The 19,302-nt window shown below is 41.9% G+C and overlaps 1 protein-coding gene across 2 annotated transcripts; it reads left to right on the forward strand.

The window, feature by feature from the left end:
* The first annotated feature begins 2,597 nt into the window (after positions 1-2,597).
* lpcat2 (lysophosphatidylcholine acyltransferase 2) lies at positions 2,598-11,855 on the forward strand. 2 transcript variants are annotated; one of them, XM_048263006.1, is made up of 14 exons: positions 2,598-3,280; positions 3,666-3,808; positions 4,568-4,662; positions 5,071-5,183; positions 6,070-6,130; positions 7,104-7,162; positions 7,284-7,318; positions 7,730-7,784; positions 7,987-8,069; positions 8,524-8,649; positions 9,280-9,433; positions 9,640-9,738; positions 9,985-10,126; positions 10,530-11,855. In XM_048263006.1, exons 1-14 carry the CDS (start codon positions 3,170-3,172, stop codon positions 10,706-10,708), a joined length of 1,455 nt encoding a protein of 484 aa, XP_048118963.1. In that variant the 5' UTR covers positions 2,598-3,169; the 3' UTR covers positions 10,709-11,855. The 2 variants fall into 2 exon arrangements, with proteins under 2 accessions (XP_048118963.1, XP_048118962.1); XM_048263005.1 differs by having other exon boundaries at positions 2,600-3,280; positions 4,568-4,785.
* Positions 11,856-19,302: the final 7,447 nt, after the last annotated feature.

Here is a 19,302-nt window from a genome sequence, read left to right on the forward strand (position 1 = left end):
TTATTTGCATATCTATTTGTTAGTAGGCCTACTTTTTTATTTAATTAATAACTGTGAATAGTGTTGATGATTAATATTTTACACATTGACCGTTCCGGTTACCATAACAACCGTAATGTTTCCTGCCTCCTCAGTTGATGTTTATGCTGAGTGAGGCAGGTATGGACCCTTTCAACAATAAAAACAAAAACAATGCTTGAACGTTCTATTTGGGCCCCAATCTACTTCCTCTGCATTAAGATAACATATGGAATGTTAAAACGGAAGTCTTGTGGGGCCAACTATGATGCTGATAATGGAACTCTCTTGAAAGGGTCCATAGCGACTACGCTCCGACCAATATCATATTGAATATGATAATAATTGATAAATACTAGATAAATATACACAAAATATACATGATTTTCTTTTGTATTGTTGGATAAAAACATGTAATATATGTAGATACTGTATTGAGTCGCGTAAGATATTAGCCTAACGTTGTTAATCTCCATCGGCCCTCAACGAAATAGACCAGTTGCCTTGACATCACATGTCATGAAGGTGCTGGAGAGAGGTGCTGGTTTTGGCCCATCTGAGACCACTGGTGGCCCCCCTCCCTGGACCCCCTCCCTGGCCCCCTCCCTGGACCCCCTACAGTTTGCCTACTGTCCCAAGGTGGGAGTGGAGGATGCCATCATCTACCTGCTCCAGAGAGTCCACTCTCACCTGGATAGAGCAGGTGGCACTGTGAGAATCATGTTTTTTTTATTTCTCCAGTGCATTTAACACCATCCAGCCTAGGCTGCTGGGGGAGAAGATGCAGAGGATGCAGCTGGCCACCACCATCACTTCCTGGATTATGGACTACCTCTCAGATAGGCCACAGTTTGTTCGGCTGGGGGGCTGTGTGTCTGAGCGGGTGGTCAGTAGTACAGGAGCACCTCAGGGGACTGTGCTATCCCCTTTCCTTTTCACACTCTACACCTCTGACTTCCAATACAACTCTGGGTCTTGCCATCTGCAGAAGTTCTCAGATGACTCTGCATTGGTGGGGTAGAAACAGAGTACAGGCGGGATCGCTTTGTGGAGTGGTGTGGTAGCAACCACCTGCTCTTGAATGTGGCCAAGACCAAAGAGATGGTGGTGGACTTTAGCAGGAACAGGACTAACACCCTCACTGTCCTGGGGGAAGAGGTGGAGGTGGTGGAGAACTATAAATATCTGGGGGTTCACATAGACAATAAACTGGACTGGAAGCATAACACTGAGGCTGTCTACAAGAAGGGTCAAAGCAGGTTCTATTTCTTGAGGAAGCTTTAGTCTTTTAATGTGTGCACTAAGATGTTACAAATGTTTTATCAGTCTGTGGTAGCAAGTGCAATTTTCTTTGCTGTCATCTGCTGGGGTAGCAGTATCAGGACCATTGACTCTAACAGACTGAACAAGCTGATTAGGAAAGCAGGCTCTGTGCTGGGGACTACTCTAGAGCCTCTAGAGTTGGTGGTAGAAAGGAGGATGTTGCATCACATCCCCTACACAGTACACTGGCAAAACAACAAAGTGTTTTTAGTTGGCGGTTTTGCTGACTCAGTTGCAGTAAGGACAGATATAAGAAAACCTTCTTACCCACAACAATAGCACTTTACAATGACTCTCCTTTGAGTAGAGAGACAACTTATCTTTTAGGCCTAATCTTTTATATCTAATATGGAGGCAATTGTCTTGATTTATGTCTTATTAGGCAGTTACACTTTGGTACTTGGATGTGTATGGTACCTTGACAGCTACCATATGCTATGTCTTGTGGGTGAAAGTAATTTCTTGTTGTAATGTAATGTATGTGGACTATATGTCTGCGTGTGGTGTGCTTGCTGTATGTTCTTAAGGCTGCTGAAACAACTGAATTTCCCTGTGGGATAATTAAAGTATATCTATCTATCTATAAACTATAGCCTAGGCTACTAAGTAACGTCAAGAGTATTCAATTTGCTGTTATGAATTAATTATATAGGCCTACTGTTATGAATTAATTGTATACTGTTTGTTGTCTTTCTTAATGGGGTTTTGTAATGTCGGGACAATTTATCTTAGGATAGCTTATGTTTAAACCATAAATTAGATTATATACGTTGGAGAGAGATGCCGTTGGAGAACGCAATTTAAAAGTGAAAAATACTTAGCGAACGGGGTATTGCCGTATCTACCAACATTATATGGAGGAACGGGAACTTATTGTTTTTTGTCTTATTGTAGGGCTTGATCTGACTTCTATCCCGTGCCTCCGTTTGTGTGTACATGTTGGTTGACGACAGGTAATTATACTATTTTTCTTCTGAGAGGATGTAAATGCTGAGTGTGGCAGGGCTTGATCTGACTTTATCCCGTGCCTCCCTGTTTGTGTGTACATGTTGGTTGACGACAGGAGCTGCAAACCCCTTAAACAAAAAAGCAGTTAACGCATTGGTGTGAGGGTCTACGTCCTTTGTGGTGGAGTTGGAGAGATCCGCTACACTTACAGTGACATCCTGTGGTGAAATACTGTAACCGTGCTTGATCCTGAGCTGAGCTGAGCAATACTGAGCATGCACGGATATGACCATACGTCACCAATGCCCTTGGACATGACTCGAAATGTAGCCTATCCTATGAGCCTATCAGTATATGTTTGATTCCATATTTACCCGTCGCCATTTTTAGAGTGGAGGACGAGTAGTTTCATAGGGGGCGCACGAGAGAAATCGGGACAGTTATTATCCGTTTTGGGTAGCAACACTGATTTTCTGAGGCGAAATCACAAGAACTCTGATTAGGGTGCATTGCCATACTGTTTTTTAGTTATTCCAAAGACCGGGCCGTTATTTAGGCTAATTAGGATTTCAATACCAGCGGCCTTTACACATAACTGTGTTCATAAGGACGTCCTCAGTTCCACTTGATTTGTCACTGCATCTCAGAATAGGATTAGATTCGAGAGGAGGGGCTAGGAGTGCTACACTACTCCTATTTCCCTCCGATCTGTTTGACGCTAGCTATGCACAACTAGGAAATGCGCAAGTTTCGCGATGCGCCATTGCGCGGATGCGCGCATTTAAGATGTTGGACAGTAGCAAAATGTGTTCTGGCCTTTGAGGAAGACATCCGCTGTCATCATCTCTAACCTCTTTGAACCGAAGTTAACCCTGTAAGGATGCCGCCGCAGAGAGTGTTCGCTCTGCCGAGGCAACAGTCACTTCTTCTTCCAGCGGTTCTCAATCCGTTTGTCCTAGAACAGAAAATAACCAAGGCCGAAAAAATTAAAGTGAGTATCACTTCAATTCAATGCAGAACTGCCATGTTATTCGCTCTAACCAGAAGGTTGATAATGAATTGCCCTCTGTTAACTACTGCTGACGTTGCCCATAGCCATCGACCTAATCTGATCCTGTAATACTACTCACTCGTTTTGAAACAGTAACAATGAACTCAACTGTGCAACCTCTCTAAATCCCTCTACGGGTTTGGATTTAGTGAAAGGAAAGTGTTTTTTTTTTTCGAGCAGCAGCTGCTCTAGTAGTACGTTCATTAGTGTGAATGGCTATGGAGGGAGAGGCTTCAGACCATATGGGAATGTAAAGTGGCCCAACCATGTGAGTGGTGTTTGGTGGGTTTGCTCTGCCTAAAACCACTGTGTTTTCTCTCTCTAGTGTGCACTCCTGGGGCTGGTGCTGCTGCCACTTCGGTCTGTCTGGCTGATCTTGGTGTGCCTGGTAACATGGCCTTTGGCTACTCTAGTCACTTTCAGAATGCCCCTCAAAGGAGCAGTAGAGCCCATGAAGGGATGGAGAAGGTAAACACTGAGTACTCTTACTAACACAGATACTATAAATAGATCGATAAATACCGATAATTCAAGATACTCTTGAATTTCCCCTTGGGGATCAAAGGGGATATCTATCTATCTACTATCAGGCAACCTGAGACTACCAACTGTCCTTGCCTGCAGATTGACTGACTATACTGAATGAATCATTCATTCACTGGATTCAAATGTGTGATTCACGAGTAGTCAATTTGTTTTTTAGTGATAAAATGTCAGTCTTAGCTGAAACAGAAAAGTGGAGAGAGATAAGATGGGCTGATGAACCACAAGTTATAAAGCATAACGTGTTTCCCCCACAGCATGCCATCAGTCCTTGTTAAATGTGATGAGGAAGGAAATTAACTGCTACTCACTCACACACCTAAGGATATCTTATCAATTAATGCTGCAACACCCAAAATGAGCTCAGCAACACACAAAGTAATGATAAAGCTGTCCCACATGATTGTGTTGTGTAAATAAGGAACACCACACCCAGAGTCAGGAGAAATGTCATTGTATGGCCACCTTACACCAAACAACTTTGACAAGATTTGGGAAAGATTCTTGAAAGATTGTAGTCTTTTAACTAATGCCCCCCATTCAAACTTTACTCGAAAGACTCCAATCTTTCAAGAATCTTTCCCAAATCTTGTCAAAGTTGTTTGGTGTAAGGAGGTCATTAGCCGTAGAAGTTCTTCAGGTGGTTTTATGACCTTTGACTGTGAGCACTCACTCACTCCGCAGGTTTGTGTGCCGGACGGTGATAGCCGCTCTGGGCCGGATGTACTTCTTCGGCCTGGGCTTTCGGTGGGTGGTGAAAGGCAAACAGGCGGATAGCGGTGAGGCGCCCATCTTGGCTGTTGCACCACACTCCAGCTTCTTCGACGCCATTGTGTGCATCATCGCTGGACTCCCTTGTACAATTTCCCGCTCAGAGACCCTGTCCACGCCAATATTTGGCAGTGAGTTGGAGCTGGATTGGTTTTGTGTTATAGTTTGAGGAGAAATATGGCGTGTTAAGGAGGAATGTTGTCTGCATTCTCCATCATGGAAGGGAGGTTGAGTCAGTGGGTTCATAAAAGCTGTGAGGTATTTCACAACATGACCGTTGAGCTGCTTACTTGTGTAAAGTATTTGAACCGGTTTCTCATAGTAGGGATGTTTTTTTCAGTCATTTTGACTGAGCCGTTAAAAGGTGTGTGTGTGTGTGTGTGTGTGTGTGTGTGTGTGTTTGTGTGCGAGAACAGGGTTTCTGCGTTGTCTGCAGCCTGTGCTGGTCTCTCGTAAAGATCCAGACTCTCGTAAGAACACCATAAAGGAGATTGAGAGCAGGTCCACGTCAGGAGGAGTCTGGCCTCAGGTCTGTAGTTTTCACATGTCTCCCCTCTTTTGTATGTTTGCGGTAGTCTGTTCCAAAGAAGATCATTCTCTCAGAAATCAGACTTGACTTCCCCAACGTAGCATGATCTCATTCTTGCTCTATGTTTTGAAATGGACATTCCATAATTGTCATGCACAATATATTTTTAAAAATTGTTGGCTGCATATACTGTCCTCCAGAATTAATGCCTCCTTTCAAGGTTGGATTATTCCTTATTGTTTTCATTTGGGAGATTACCATAAATCACCAAAAGTCAACTTTACCAGGGGTGCCAATAATTCTGGAGGGCACTGTGAATACATCCAGGTCAGAACAGTTGATAAACCCCATGCCCAGAATACATAATGCATAAAAGGACCTATTGGAGCAGGCTTATAATTGGTGCAAATGTATTAAGGTGTAGGTCACCCAAATGAGATCAGGGCACACCACGTATTACTTGGTTAAGTTGCCGCCCATACAGCCAGTTGCGTTTTACCTGCAGGATATTTACACACTGCGGTTTCCTTCCTCAATGGTACATTCAGCAATGATCTTATTTCTGTATGTGTGAAAGATATCTGCGTCAGGGGAAATATTTAGATATTGCGATCTATAAACCCATTTTTAACATCCTGTCTGACTTCTGTAGCACAACGCCTACTCTGTACTCTTACATGCTACATGCTAACACAGAATAGTTCATTTGCTAGACTGCCATTTTTAAAGTGTTTTCCTTCCTCATTCTCCCATCCTGAAACTAGCTTTTTTGTACAATAACAAGTGTCTGTTTGTAGGACCACTTGATGAAATGGCTGAAGAGTTCACTAGTTTACTAGTGTTCTGTATATATGTGGCATTGTGCTGACAGATGTGTTCATTTTAGGTGTTGATCTTCCCTGAGGGAACGTGTACCAATCGATCCTGTCTTATCTCATTCAAACAAGGTGGGCAGATTGTACACTTATAACTGTCTTTGAATTTACATCCATGGCTCACAGGTGTTTTGTCCATGTACCATTGGTTATGAGTTCGTTCTTTAGTAGTAGTAGTAGTAGTAGTAGTAGTAGTAGTAGTAGTAGTAGTAGGCCTTCGCATAAGTGTGCTAGTTATATACTTAGCTTGCTTATTAGATGATCTGAAATTTCAAATTTCATAAGTATTCTATAGCAATATGCTAAGTATTCTTTAAGCATAATTTCATAATCTGCTTCAACACCTATCCAAACAAGCTCCCTCCAAACTTAGCAATTGTAGCCTTAGTGTCTGTTTTGTGACTGTGCAGTGTAGATGTCATAACTCAAAAACAAAGCTCCACCATACAAATTTGCCAGTTATGTGTTAGGAAGAGAGTGGCATCTCTTTTTTTAGTTCATGGTGTTTTGTGAGGGATCCTCTCTCTCTCCCCCCCACTCATGTGGCAGGTTTGGTTATGTGGTCAGCAGAAGTGGACAAAAGCAGAGGCACCAGGCTGTAAATAGTGTCCCAAATTGACCTCTCCCTTATGGCACCGTTATTTAGTGGACACACACATTTGCAAGCATGTAAGCACAAGTCAGATCCCATCAGACAATTTTGTTTTTAAATATCAGTTGCCTACTGTTTCGATGCCATCTCATCACTCAGCTTTTTTGCATTCACATTTGCATTTGTTTGGTAGGTAAAGAACTCTGTCTCTCTGTGTGTCTGTTACGTTGTGCATAACTAAAGTACAACAAGAACATGTCTGTTACCTGCAAGTTTCAACCAACAGCTAGCGCTAGCAGTAATGTTAGCAACAGCACTGTACCGGTCACCGTAGCGACTAGTCGACAACTATTATGAAAACCGTCAACCAGTAAAAATCAGTAGTCATGAAACCGTGTGTGTGTGAGAGGGAGAGAAAGTATAATGTGTAAAGGATTATTGTTTCTTTCCCAGGTGCCTTCATCCCTGGTGTCCCAGTACAACCTGTGATCCTCAGATACCCCAATAAACTGGTCAGTACCACCGGCTAACTTAAATACCAACCTGTTAAATTAAAAAACAAGCAATAAAGCATCTGTATTTATAGCACAGCTGTTGATAGCTGATTAATGACTGTATATATTCTCCCCAAAGGACAATGTGACTTGGACATGGCAAGGCCCAAGTTCGTATGTACTTTATTTTTTGCTTGATAGCTAAACATCTACCAAACAAACTCTTAAAATATCTATGTTACCTTGCAAAACTGTATGTTTGTGTTTGATATTCCTGTCCCTTTTACCAAACTGTTGAACTGTTCTCAAGCTTGTTTGTGAAATACTGTTTCAAGGCTGAGGGATTAGTCCAGCATTTAGCCCTCTAGGTGCAAGAGGTGTGCAGGAAGTTGCTAAATGAAGTTCAGTATTATTAGATCTACCATGTTCTGTGTATAAAAGCAGCTCTCTGTGGGTGTGATGAGGTGAGTGAGTGTGTGTGTGTGTGTGTGTGTGTGAAAGAGAGAGAGAGAGAATGAGTGAGAGAGAAAAGGAGTGAGAGATGTTAGTAGAGATGGTGTGAGTAATTGCGTGTGTGTGTTGCAGGGGAACTTTGCTTCTTCTGACTCTGTGTCAGCTCTACACAACGGTGGAGATTGAGGTTGGCCACCCCATCCCCCCCCCCACCACGCACACACACACACACAGAGTACCCCTACCCCCAACCCCTGCTTCTTTATTTCTGCAACTCTTGCTTTGGCACATGGAAGTGACTGCTATACATGTCATGTGACTGGCCATGAATGTTGCAAGAGTGTTGTTCTATGGGAGGACCTCTGACATGTGTGACTTTTATTTTATAGTTCCTGCCCACTCAAATCCCCACTGAGGCTGAGAAGAAAAGCCCCTATCTTTTTGCACAGAAAGTGCGAGGAGTCATGGCCGAGTAAAGCATCATCTTTATTCCTCTTTTCTCTTGGTTCCTCTGTTACATATAACATGCACATACTTAGCACTTGCATAGTGCACAGGAATGCATGAGCTTTACATGCACATATAAAATGCACGCATAGTGTGCAAGGATGCATGTGCTATATGTCCATTAGTGCATATTGTGTATATATATGTACTTTTGTGTGGTTCATATACTGTGGGTATCGATTTATTTTTTGAAGTGTCTTGGCTTGTTTTCGCAAGGCAAAGGCATGCTGCTACACTTACAAACGCAGTGCAGAAAATGAACATAAAGGATGCACAAAGAGTTACCTCAGAATCTATCACCACAGATGCTCACATTGCATATAGAAAAGAATGCCTTTATGAACATTAATTAGGAATAACTTTATGAACTGCTGCAAAACAAGCAAACAGTGCACTCATGTGCTTGTGCACCTTTGCAGAGCCCTGGGCGTCCCAGTGACGGACCACACCTTTGAGGACTGCAGGCTCATGATCTCTGCTGGGGAACTGACCCTTCCTATGGAGGCTGGCCTCGTGGAGTTCACCAAGATCAGCAGGAAGTTGGAGTAAGGCTGAACACAACCGTGGATCACAGTACACCAGCTCACTGTAGCTGTTATCCATGAGGGTTACATATTTGGCCAAGTCAGATGGATCATGTAGTGAGCATATGGACATTTCAAAGCATTAATATTGCCTTTATCTCTGAGATATTTGTTCAATCAAGCCTACAAGCAAAACATTCCAACAATCTTAAAAAAATATGAATAGAGCAGTACTCACGAACAATCATTTCCGTTAATTAGGGAATGTTTGGTAGCTGTACAGGTTTCTACACAACTCAGTCTGGTCCATCAGTTGCACTAGCATCACAGCTTTTTTTCTCTTGTTCATCATTGCTGGCAATCAATCTGTGCCCAAGTTTTGTGAACAAGATCAATAGGAGTCGCTTACTGACCTAGATCAACATGCACCATTTTTCAAATGCTTCAACAACAATATATGCTCTTCAACAGTATATTTGTCAAACTGAGGCCAATTTTAAATAAAGCTACTTTGTTAGTTAAGGTCCTGTGTTGTCTAGATCTGATGCACGCGCTGTTGGCTCAAGATCCAGGTATCATCTGCTTATGGTGATTTATCTCATGTGATTTTCATTTGAAAGGTGTTCTATCTCCTCTCTTGGTCTCTGATAGCCTGAAATGGGACAACATCCAGAAAGAACTTGAAAGCTTCGCCGCCATAGCCAACTCCTGCAAGGGCGGTCGCATTAAGATCGAGGAGTTTGCAAACTACCTCAAGATTCCTGTTACTCCTGTCCTCCAAGAACTGTTCAATCTCTTTGACAGGGTATGTGTGTATCTCTGTTTGGATGTGTTTATGAGAGAGATGGTAATTGGTTGTGTGTTTGTCTAATATCTGTTTTGTATTTTTATAATTTATGTATACAAATATTTGTGGTTTTTATGTGTTTGTGATATATTGATTGGTTGGTCAGTAAGTTTGCCAGATGAAAAAAAAAAAACCTTAATAATTTATTGGTCTGCTTTTTGCAGGATGGGGACGGTACCATTGACTTTAGAGAGTATGTCATTGGTGTTACTGTTTTATGCCGACCTGCCAACACAGAAGAGGTTATTCAAATGGCTTTTCAGGTACAAACAGCACTGCATACATAATGTGGGAAACTACTGTCCAGTTTAGTACATGAACCATTTCCTTGTTAGTATGCCGCATGCCTGAGGAGGTGTTGTGGTAATGAGTCAGACAGGATATTGATGGGTTTATAGGTCTTTATTTCCGCTTGCACAGATATTGTTTACATAATAGAGGAGTTAGATCATTGCTGAATGTACAGTATCATTTATGTCACAGTAATTTTCATCTTGTTCCCTCATCAGCTCTTTGACACTGATGATGACCAAAGCATCAGTCGAGAGGAATTTGCTCATATGCTACGCTCTGCTTTGGGCGTATGTGATCTCAATGTCACCAAACTCTTCAAAGACATCGATGCAGATGGGTCTGGCCACATTACCTATTGTGAGTGTAGTTTATATTAGTACACTCAAATGAGTTGACAGTCATATTTAAATTTGCAGTGATCTCTTAATTTTAAATATGACTGTCAACTCATTTGAATGTCACTCAACAACCGGAGGATGACATATTTCTTTCCAGAGCTGTTGTATGTATATGTACAGCTCTGGGGAAAAAGTAAGAGACCACTGCACATTTTTCTGATGTCATCCTACGGTTGCTGAGTGACATTCAAATGAGTTGATGTTCATATTCAAATTTGCAGTGCTCTTTTAATTTTGAATGTCACTCAGCAACCGTAGGATAACATCAGAAAAATGTGCAGTGGTCTCTTAATATTTTCCAGAGCTGTATACACTCTGCCTCCTACTGGGTTCTCATAGTAATTCTCTGTGTCTCCGTGCAGCTGAGTTCCGGACCTTCGCCCTGACGCACCCGCAATATGCCAAACTGTTTACCACCTACCTGGAGCTGCAGCGCTACCAAGCCCTCAAGGGGGAGGACCAGGACTTCCTGAGCTCTTATGCCTGCGCACGCTCAGACGACAGCCAGGAGGAGAGCACCTCCGACAAGAAAGACGATTGAAAAAGGGGTCTGCTCTGGAAAGACTTGGCCCTTCTCTAATGCACTGAACTGAACTGTACTGAACTGTCAGAACCACTAGAGCTATGGCTGAGTTGGTATGTGAAAAGGTACCGGTCTGTTGTAAAGAAGTCAGCCAGATTTATGGAACCCCCTTTTTTAAATCCGCCTTAGGAGAAAAGGCTTTTGTGTAGAAAGATAAGCTGCCCCTTCATAAATAAGTCTAGAAAAAGGTCATCATATCTTGATCTTAATTGGGAGTTAATTCTCAAAGTAATAACTGATTTCAGCCGTTTTAGCAATCAGTGCTTTAACATGAAACTGGAACATACAAAACTCTCTATGATCAAAATAAATTTAACTTAAATATAATCATGCCTTTTCTCCCCGAAGCGCTTTATTTTTATGTCTTGGGCTTGGTGTTTTTAAGACCACTTATTGTGCCAGTGTTGTAGTTGTTTTTTTATCTCTTTAATATTGGTAATAATAAAATAGTTTTTTAAGACCAGTAATTGACTTCGACCCCACCGCCCAAAAGACAATTGACTTGAATCTCCTTCCAAAGCCTTTGGTTAAAACTGGCTTTGTTTTAATGATATGGGCAAGGAAACTGGCTTTGTTTTAATGATATGGGCAAGGAAACTGGCTTTGTTTTAATGATATGGGCAAGGAAACTGGCTGCCTTATAGATATTCATTTTTGTACTCTTATTGCGAAATATTCCTAAGACAAGCAGCTACCCGAAGAAAAAAGTCACTGGAGTTTCTTGCCCAAGAGATTACACAAGGAGTGCTGGGCTTCTTCACTTCCTCTCTCTCTCCGCTCAGGGACTCTGCTTCGAAAAGTCGGCAGTAATCAAAGGTTTTGCTTTGTATCTGTTTCTATTTGCATTTCTATTTAAGAACAGTGGTGCTGAGGCAGCAGTGTATCCCTGCAGCTTTTGTAGGCTAATGCCCAGCAACTACAGAAAAAATAGGGCAATTTGTGAGCAAAAAGGCAACACCACCGACATACAAGCCTGTGTTCCAGGGGGAGGCAGGTTTCAAATTCATCTACATTGTTATTTACTTAGCCATGCAGGAGCCAATTATAAATGATTTTTGTTAACACAGCACATTTAGCTTATTTTGCAATAAAATCTTTGAATTTCCCCCCCTTGTTTGTGTGAGTGTTTTTGTCTGTGTTTGTTTGTAACACAGCATGTAAACTTTTTAATTCCTTTCCTGGAAACAAGTGATAAAGTTTGCAGTGAAATTATTTGTTGACCTCAGACTGCCCCTGAATTAGTGTGTGTGTGTGCATCTGTTAAAGCAACCTCAAGGTGGCAGCAGCTCTCCATATAACACAATGCATTGTACTCCATTAACCCTAACAAGCTAGCACAAAAACATCTCTCCTCACTGTTTTCAACTGCGTTTACAAAAGATTGAGGTGTGAAGACATTGTTTTGAAGGAATGAAGTGAAGAAAAACAACAGGAATGAAATGATGTTGCCTTCAGTGTCTGTAAATAACAACATATGGATATCAGATCACCAACAGCTCTCCCTTACGTCAGGTCTCATGCAGCGGTTTTTAGAAAGACTGCTTTCTTAAAACAAACGTGTTGGAAACAACACAAGCTGTGTTGTCCCTATCTAGACACAGAGATGTGTTAAAAACAACGCAACTTGTATTGGTTTTCAACACATTCTAAGAGGGGTCTGGTCATTGGACCCAAACTGGTCGTGTGTGTCAAGTGGCACCTGGAGAGTGACAACCACAGTAAGGGGCAATGCCAGAGGTCTTTAGTTTTTTGAAAAATATCTAATCATTTAGGAACGATTGAGATGTGTATAAGCAGCCGTTATACACTGACCACTAAGGCTGCAATGACCATGCCATTGGTTTAAAAGAAAGGAGATGCCAGGGAAATCAATAGGGCATCAAAGGTCTTTGTTCTTGTTATATTGTGAGTGGAGGCTTGATGAAGCTAATGCACGTTCATGTTTGCCTGCCAGCGCTATTTATTGAATTGTCATTATTGACCGACACGGGATGAAATTGACATCATGGAGAAGGAGCATGTAAGCTGCATGATGAGTGTGTAGCTCTTTTCATCATCCCACGAACTGATAGAAAGAGGAGTAGCCAGCCTGTGATGTAACAGGTACTGGTGGCTGTATGATATTTCTGCCTCCAAATCAATGGTGCCCTCCCCTGTGAAGTGGCGATGTCCTCCCACTCGTGTTAAACGTGAGAAGATGAATGATGGCAGCAGGCCTGGTTAATTAAAAGCCTGGTGTTGTACAGACTGTGATTACCAGCTGTGATTTCCACGTTCAATTTGTTTTAACCTTTTCAAGCGCAAAAAGCCCATTCCATTTTAATCACAATTGATGAGGTGGCATGGCATCAATTAAGTCACATTGTTGTCGTCGCTGAGTGTGTGTGTGTGTGTGTGTGTGTGCGTGTGGATGTGTGTCTTCCCTTAACCTCCTCCTCTCCTTGTCTCTCTCTCTCTCCTCCTGCCATGGTCTCAATATTGCTGTATCCATTTCAGTTGTGCCCGAAGGTGAGCCTGTCTAGTCAAATTGTGGGCAATCAGTGGCCTTAATCTGGTTTTATCTCCCTCCCACTAAACGAGGTGCGGGTGCCAGGGTCTGCGTAGGACAGACCAAGCTGGAACAGAGGAGCGCAAAAAGACAATCAGAGAAGAGATAGAAAAAGGTCACCATTGACAGGCCCCATAGTCTAATTGATGGCTCAGTTAATAGCTGCAATCACAGTGACACCCAAGTTCCACCTCTGTCTCTCTTCTGCCTTCTTGTTCTCACTGCCAGAGGGTTGCTGTACAGCATACACCCTGTGCTGTTCCCCATGGGTGGAACACAAAGAACAAATGGCTTATTTTTTCCTCCCTCTCTTTCTCTCTCCTCTCTCTCTCTCTCTCTCTCTTTCTCTCTCTGTGTGTTTTTGCTTCAAGCTGCCATAGCCTACTGCCTAAGCCATTCCACACAGGTCTATCAGATTCTATGCATGCACTCACTGTACACTGTAGCTTCACTGTTCACTGTCACACCTCCACCTGCTCCAGACATGTTTTGGCCATACGTGGTAATGAAACTTGTATTTAATTTTGCCCACACACTCACTCACGCATACACACACACAGTCCTTCTTGGCAAGAAAGGCATGAGCATGCGTATGCCTATGTGTGTGTGTGTGTGAGGTGGAGGGGTATGAGTTTATGAGCCTGTGGTAGCTGCCACCGTCCGTCTGTGTTGTGTTGGAAAGACAGTGTGTTCTCTGACAAGGACATGTCATATTTCGACATGTGTCGCTCGCATGTTTGCACAGACTTGGAAGCCCATACGACACATTTTATTGCGTGAGCTCACAGCTGCTGGCCAAGCATACCCTGCTCAAGGAAGATCTGAACAAGGCGGCTCCTGGTGTGTCTCTCTGTGTGTGTGTGTGTGTGTGTGTGTGTGTGTGTGTGTATCCCATTGTCGTCTCTTCCTTTACACTTTTGGATGACACCATGTCTATTCTCTTCATCAGAGGGGAAAATGTATCCTGTTTAGTGTAATTCACAGTATTAAAACAACACGGGGACATAATAGACCAGGGTCGAGGTGGCAGACAGACAATATTTAGCTTCACAGTTTTTGTCTGCAGCGCTTTGTTATGTGTCTTCCCATCACTTTGGGAGGGACACATCCTAACTTCCCACTTTGTACTCTGAGGGGGTGGTGTGTGTGTGTGGGTGTGGGGGGGGGTTCAGGTCAGCATGGGTGATGGCTCTCCCAGAGTGTCCGTTGTTGGTCTAGATGAGAGCAGGATGAACCAGATGCTCCCTGGGCGTGTAGAGAAGAGAGGCCGACCAGAGGCCGGGTCATTTATCTCTCCCACAGTCTTGTCAATAATGTTTCATTCTTTTTTGTTGTTGACAACATTAAAGGTAATATTTTACAGCAGCAGCGAAGCTTTCCTTGTATTTTCATGGGTGGGATGGTCCGACCCAAACCACAGAAGTATGGTTGGTGCTTAGCCTGGGCAGCAAAGATTCTAGAAGAGAGCTCCACTCTAGAATCTTTGCTGGGCAGGTAGCGGGAACAACAGGTGTGTTTACCTGCCCCTCACATTGTTTAAGATGATGTCAACACAAGGTGCCTATTGGCATATTGCTGCATACCTTTACTTTAAATGCAAAACCAGGATGTACAGTATCTAGCCTGGGAATTGAGAGTGAGTCTGGACAAGGTACATTGACTTACGACTTGTGACTTCCAGCAGTGTCCTAACTAGCAGTGAAAATAAACATAAATTGGTGCATTAAACTCTTACCAAATCGTTTCAGAAGTGCAGCAATCTTGTAAACGAAGGTTTTAAATGCAGTTGTTTACTCAATTCCAAAGAATTACGCATTCATGCCGGATTAGCGATTGTATACTGTATGCGTGCCAGTGTTTTATGGACATTGGAAATGGGCTTCAATGGCCTCTTGGCCAGACGGACCTGCAGAGCAAATCCCAAATTTGCCAAAGGTTCATATGGGTATTCCCTGGCAAAGATAAAGTATCCTTTTGTGCAACCTATGGTAAATTCCATCATTTCACAATTCACATACACACTAACAACTATTGAAAAAAATGTTGGTAAAACCATATATTTTATAAATGTTAAGATGGATATGTTAAAAAAAAAATATTTTATGTTTTCTCTTGCTTTGTTTTCTTTTGTTGACATCATCATGTGCAGTACTTTTGTTATTTATTTGGGGAGATGGATCTGATTTGACAGAATCATCCATTCGTACCCGTCCTTGTTTGTTCTGTGGTTGCATTAGTGTAGTTTCATTTGATTTGAAATGAAATATAACTGTTTATTTTTCTATTATGAATGACTGCACAACAGACCAAACAAAAAAATCTAGGTATCTTGAAAAGGGCGTAGTTGGACATTTGGTCATGTGTACACCTATTGATTTATACTACAAAAAACAACTCTTCGGGCTGAAGAAGTATTATTAGAGGTAAAGTCCTAAGTTCAAAAGAGGTCATAGCCGTCTATGCCAGTTATTTCATTCCCTGTCATTTATGTAAGACCTGGACAGCTTTGTGATACAGATAAATTAATAATGACATTTCACCAATTACAATATTATGTGCTTCAAGGCATAGTGAGCTCAAACTTGCAAATAGCCTAGTCTCATATATTATGTTTGTTAGTGTTTACCTTGAATGCCCATTAATCAGCCCTCTCTGCTATATCACCATTTGCAACTCTTAGTTTTACAACACAATTTGTCAATAATATTCTAGCTTACTTTCGACTGAAAACTCTTGCCATTTAGTGCTGAGTAAAAGGATGTACTGCCCATCTACAGTACTTGGAACAAACAGTGTTTTTCTCAACAAATTAGAAGGGATGGTCAGTTATTGACAAAGTCTATTCAGGCTTCGATGCAAACAGTGGTGTAATGTAACGGAGTACAAATACTGTACTTACTGTACTTAAGTAGAAATGTCATGTATCTGTACTTTACTTCGCTATTTCAATTTATGGCAACTTTCACTTTTACTCCACTACATTTCCTAGATAAAATGTATACTTTTACTTTATGTACTTTTACTTTATGTATACGTTATATTTCCACTAAGCATCTTCGTTACTCGTTACTTAAACATAAAATTAGAAGAAATGTGTGCGAGTGCAATAAGGGAGGTTTGGCGAATCTGCTCCTAGATTGCATTACGCACGCTCCGCACTCTATTTCAGCGCGTGTTTGTTGCTAAAGGACGAGGACGCACAACTGAAACCGCCATGAGCACGAGCATCTACTGGAGGACCTCCCATTATCATAGACGACCACCCCGACGATAGTGGTGGACAGGGTAGTGATGAAGATAACGTCATACACCCGTGGCCGTATTTGCAAGAAATGTTTCTGTACATTGGCAGCTTCTGTGAAGCTGAACACCCCGTTACCTGCCTCAGCTGCCTGTGAAAGGCTATTTAGCATCGCAGGACTTAATTGTCTTCAGTCCAAGAAGAGTAAGACTGAATCAGGCCCGGGGGAGTAATCGGGAGAATTCCCGGTGGGCCGCTTCACTTTTGGGCCGGTCAAGGAAAAAAATATTGACATTGGTCACGTTAGTCTATCTTTCCTTAAAGTAGGACACGTTCCGCATTCTGTGCATGACACCAATGCAATGCCGCTGCATGGGTTGTAGCCTAAGTGAGGGAGTTCTCCCCTCCCAAAAAGAGTTGGTTGGGTCCATCCATATATAGCCCGTCTTTTCCAAAACGTTTTCTCAGATACGGGGACAAGTAGAGAGGATAAATTAAAGTTATTTAATGTAAGAAAGAGCAATTACCCTACATGATATATGCCTTGTTTGCTCAGAAGAGGGTGTAGTAAAGGAGTAGGCTAAATCACCAAACAACAAAATAGCCTACACATGCAAAAAACATGTAACCTAAACATTAGTTCAATATGCCACTTTGTGGAAGTGTGGGATAGGCTACATTTCAAAGGCTTTCTTTCTTTCTTTCTTTCTTTCTTTCTTTCTTTCTGTTTTTGTTAACTTGTGGAATAGTGGAACGTTTTTTGTGAATTATTGAGTGAATTATTATATAACCTTTACACATTTGTTGAACCATGGTACTAATAACAACTACAGGATAGTAAGCTGAAATGTTGCTTCATTTATCCAATTTCCACCACTATGGAAAACGTGGGCCGGTCTTGGGCCTGAAACTCCCGGGCACTGAATTCTGGCAACTTTGAAAACCAGCTTATTTTGAAGATGAACAGACACCTTTTCAGTTTAAACTAATGACTGGCATATTAGTAGCTGCTGGACATAGGTGGCCTGTGTGTGTGTGTGTGTGAGAGTGAGATAGTGACCTGGGGAGTAAGCCCTAGAAATGCTCATACCACATGACCAAAATGGTCTCCCTACCAGCAGGTCATTTATTTTTCATTTTTACCTGAAGTTCATACAAAAGTGAAATTTCTGTTTGTTTTTTTCTTTGATGTCAGCTCTAAATATATGCTGTTTGTTCTTTGAACTTAAGAGAATTGTGCCTGAAAAGTCCTAGAAAAGAATGTGATTTTGGTTTGATGAGAGAGATTAAGAAGATGAATATGAATATGCTTTAATCTTTACTATAAGAAAGCCAAAGTAAGGTTCACAATAAAAGTTCAAAATAAAACCGCTTTTTACTTTTACTTAAAATACTTAAGCACATTAAATATCAGAAAATTACTTTTGATACTTAAGTACAGTATATATCAGATACTTTAAGACTTTTACTTAAGTAATATTCTAAAAGGTAACTTTCACTTCTACCAAAGTCTTTTTCTAGTACGATACTTGTACTTTTACTCAAGTATTGCTTTCTAGTACTTTATACAACACTGGATGCAGAAGTCCCAGTGCTGCAGGCTTTTTCCCCCAACCTCTTGCAACCAGGCAGTGAACTTTAATATGTGGCCTGCAGGTGAATGCGGCTCATTTCACCTAAACTTGCTTTCACTTTTGTTGTGACACACAATAGCAGGTCTTATGGTACAATGTCTGAAGCTGATATTGATCTGGATGACAGATAATTAGGGGAAAGTCAAGGAAACGTCTAAGTAAATTTTGTAGTCCTCACTTAGGAGGTCATCTAATGTTCAACCTTTTGACCCTGTGCCCCTGGGCAGTTTTCCCTCTATACTCAACTGGGTTATAACTGCACAAATGACCGCAGAGGAGAAATACACAACAAGGAGAGGAGTTCTCTACTCTCTTAAACGCAGGAGATTCTAGATGAGCAACAATACACATAGAGGCAGCTCATATGTCTGCTATTCTGGGTGGAACTATTATGCAATGATATAGCTATAGTACACTTAAAGGGGCTGCAATTTGTGTCATTTTAGACAGTTTATTTTTTTAGCATACTATTATCAAATGTTGTGACTATTGCACATTGACGTGCATACTGCATATAGAATCCAAATGCTCACAATATATTTATTAGGCATTAAACTTTGGCATGTAACATTTATGATATGAAGTTGATGGAGACCATCCAGGAAAATCAGTGTTGCTGAGCTTGCATGGGGTTCCACTGGTGACCCCATCGTGAGTCTGACGTTGGCCAATAGTGAGAGTTTTTACGGAGTACCGTCACACCGGTGTGACGGGAATGTTGGGAAATGAACGTTCTAAAGAATATCTGGGTTCATTGAATTCAACATAGAATTTTAGAACCTTCAATTGTTGCGGAACTTAGATTGTTCAAAAACCTACACCTTTAAGGGTTAAGCTTAGCCCATCCAGATAAAGACCTGGCCCAAGCAGAGGAGTGTCTGCCAGGGAGGGGGTAGGCCCTGCAGTCTGGCAGGGGTGAGGTGGACATTGGGAGCCGCCGCTGGTCCATGCCAGCTAGAGGGAAACGTCTGGGTAGATACGACAGCCAGGGTAGCCTGCAGGGCTGGAAGAGAATTCACACACAATATTGAATGGAGATCTACTAACTACTGTGGCATCATCGAAAGAGAACCACTGAAACCTTTACCACGGTTAATTTCCTGTCACACAGGGTGAACACACTTCCTGT

Source organism: Alosa alosa, chromosome 14 (genome assembly GCF_017589495.1).
Source record: "Alosa alosa isolate M-15738 ecotype Scorff River chromosome 14, AALO_Geno_1.1, whole genome shotgun sequence".
Taxonomy (NCBI): Eukaryota; Metazoa; Chordata; class Actinopteri; order Clupeiformes; family Clupeidae; genus Alosa; species Alosa alosa.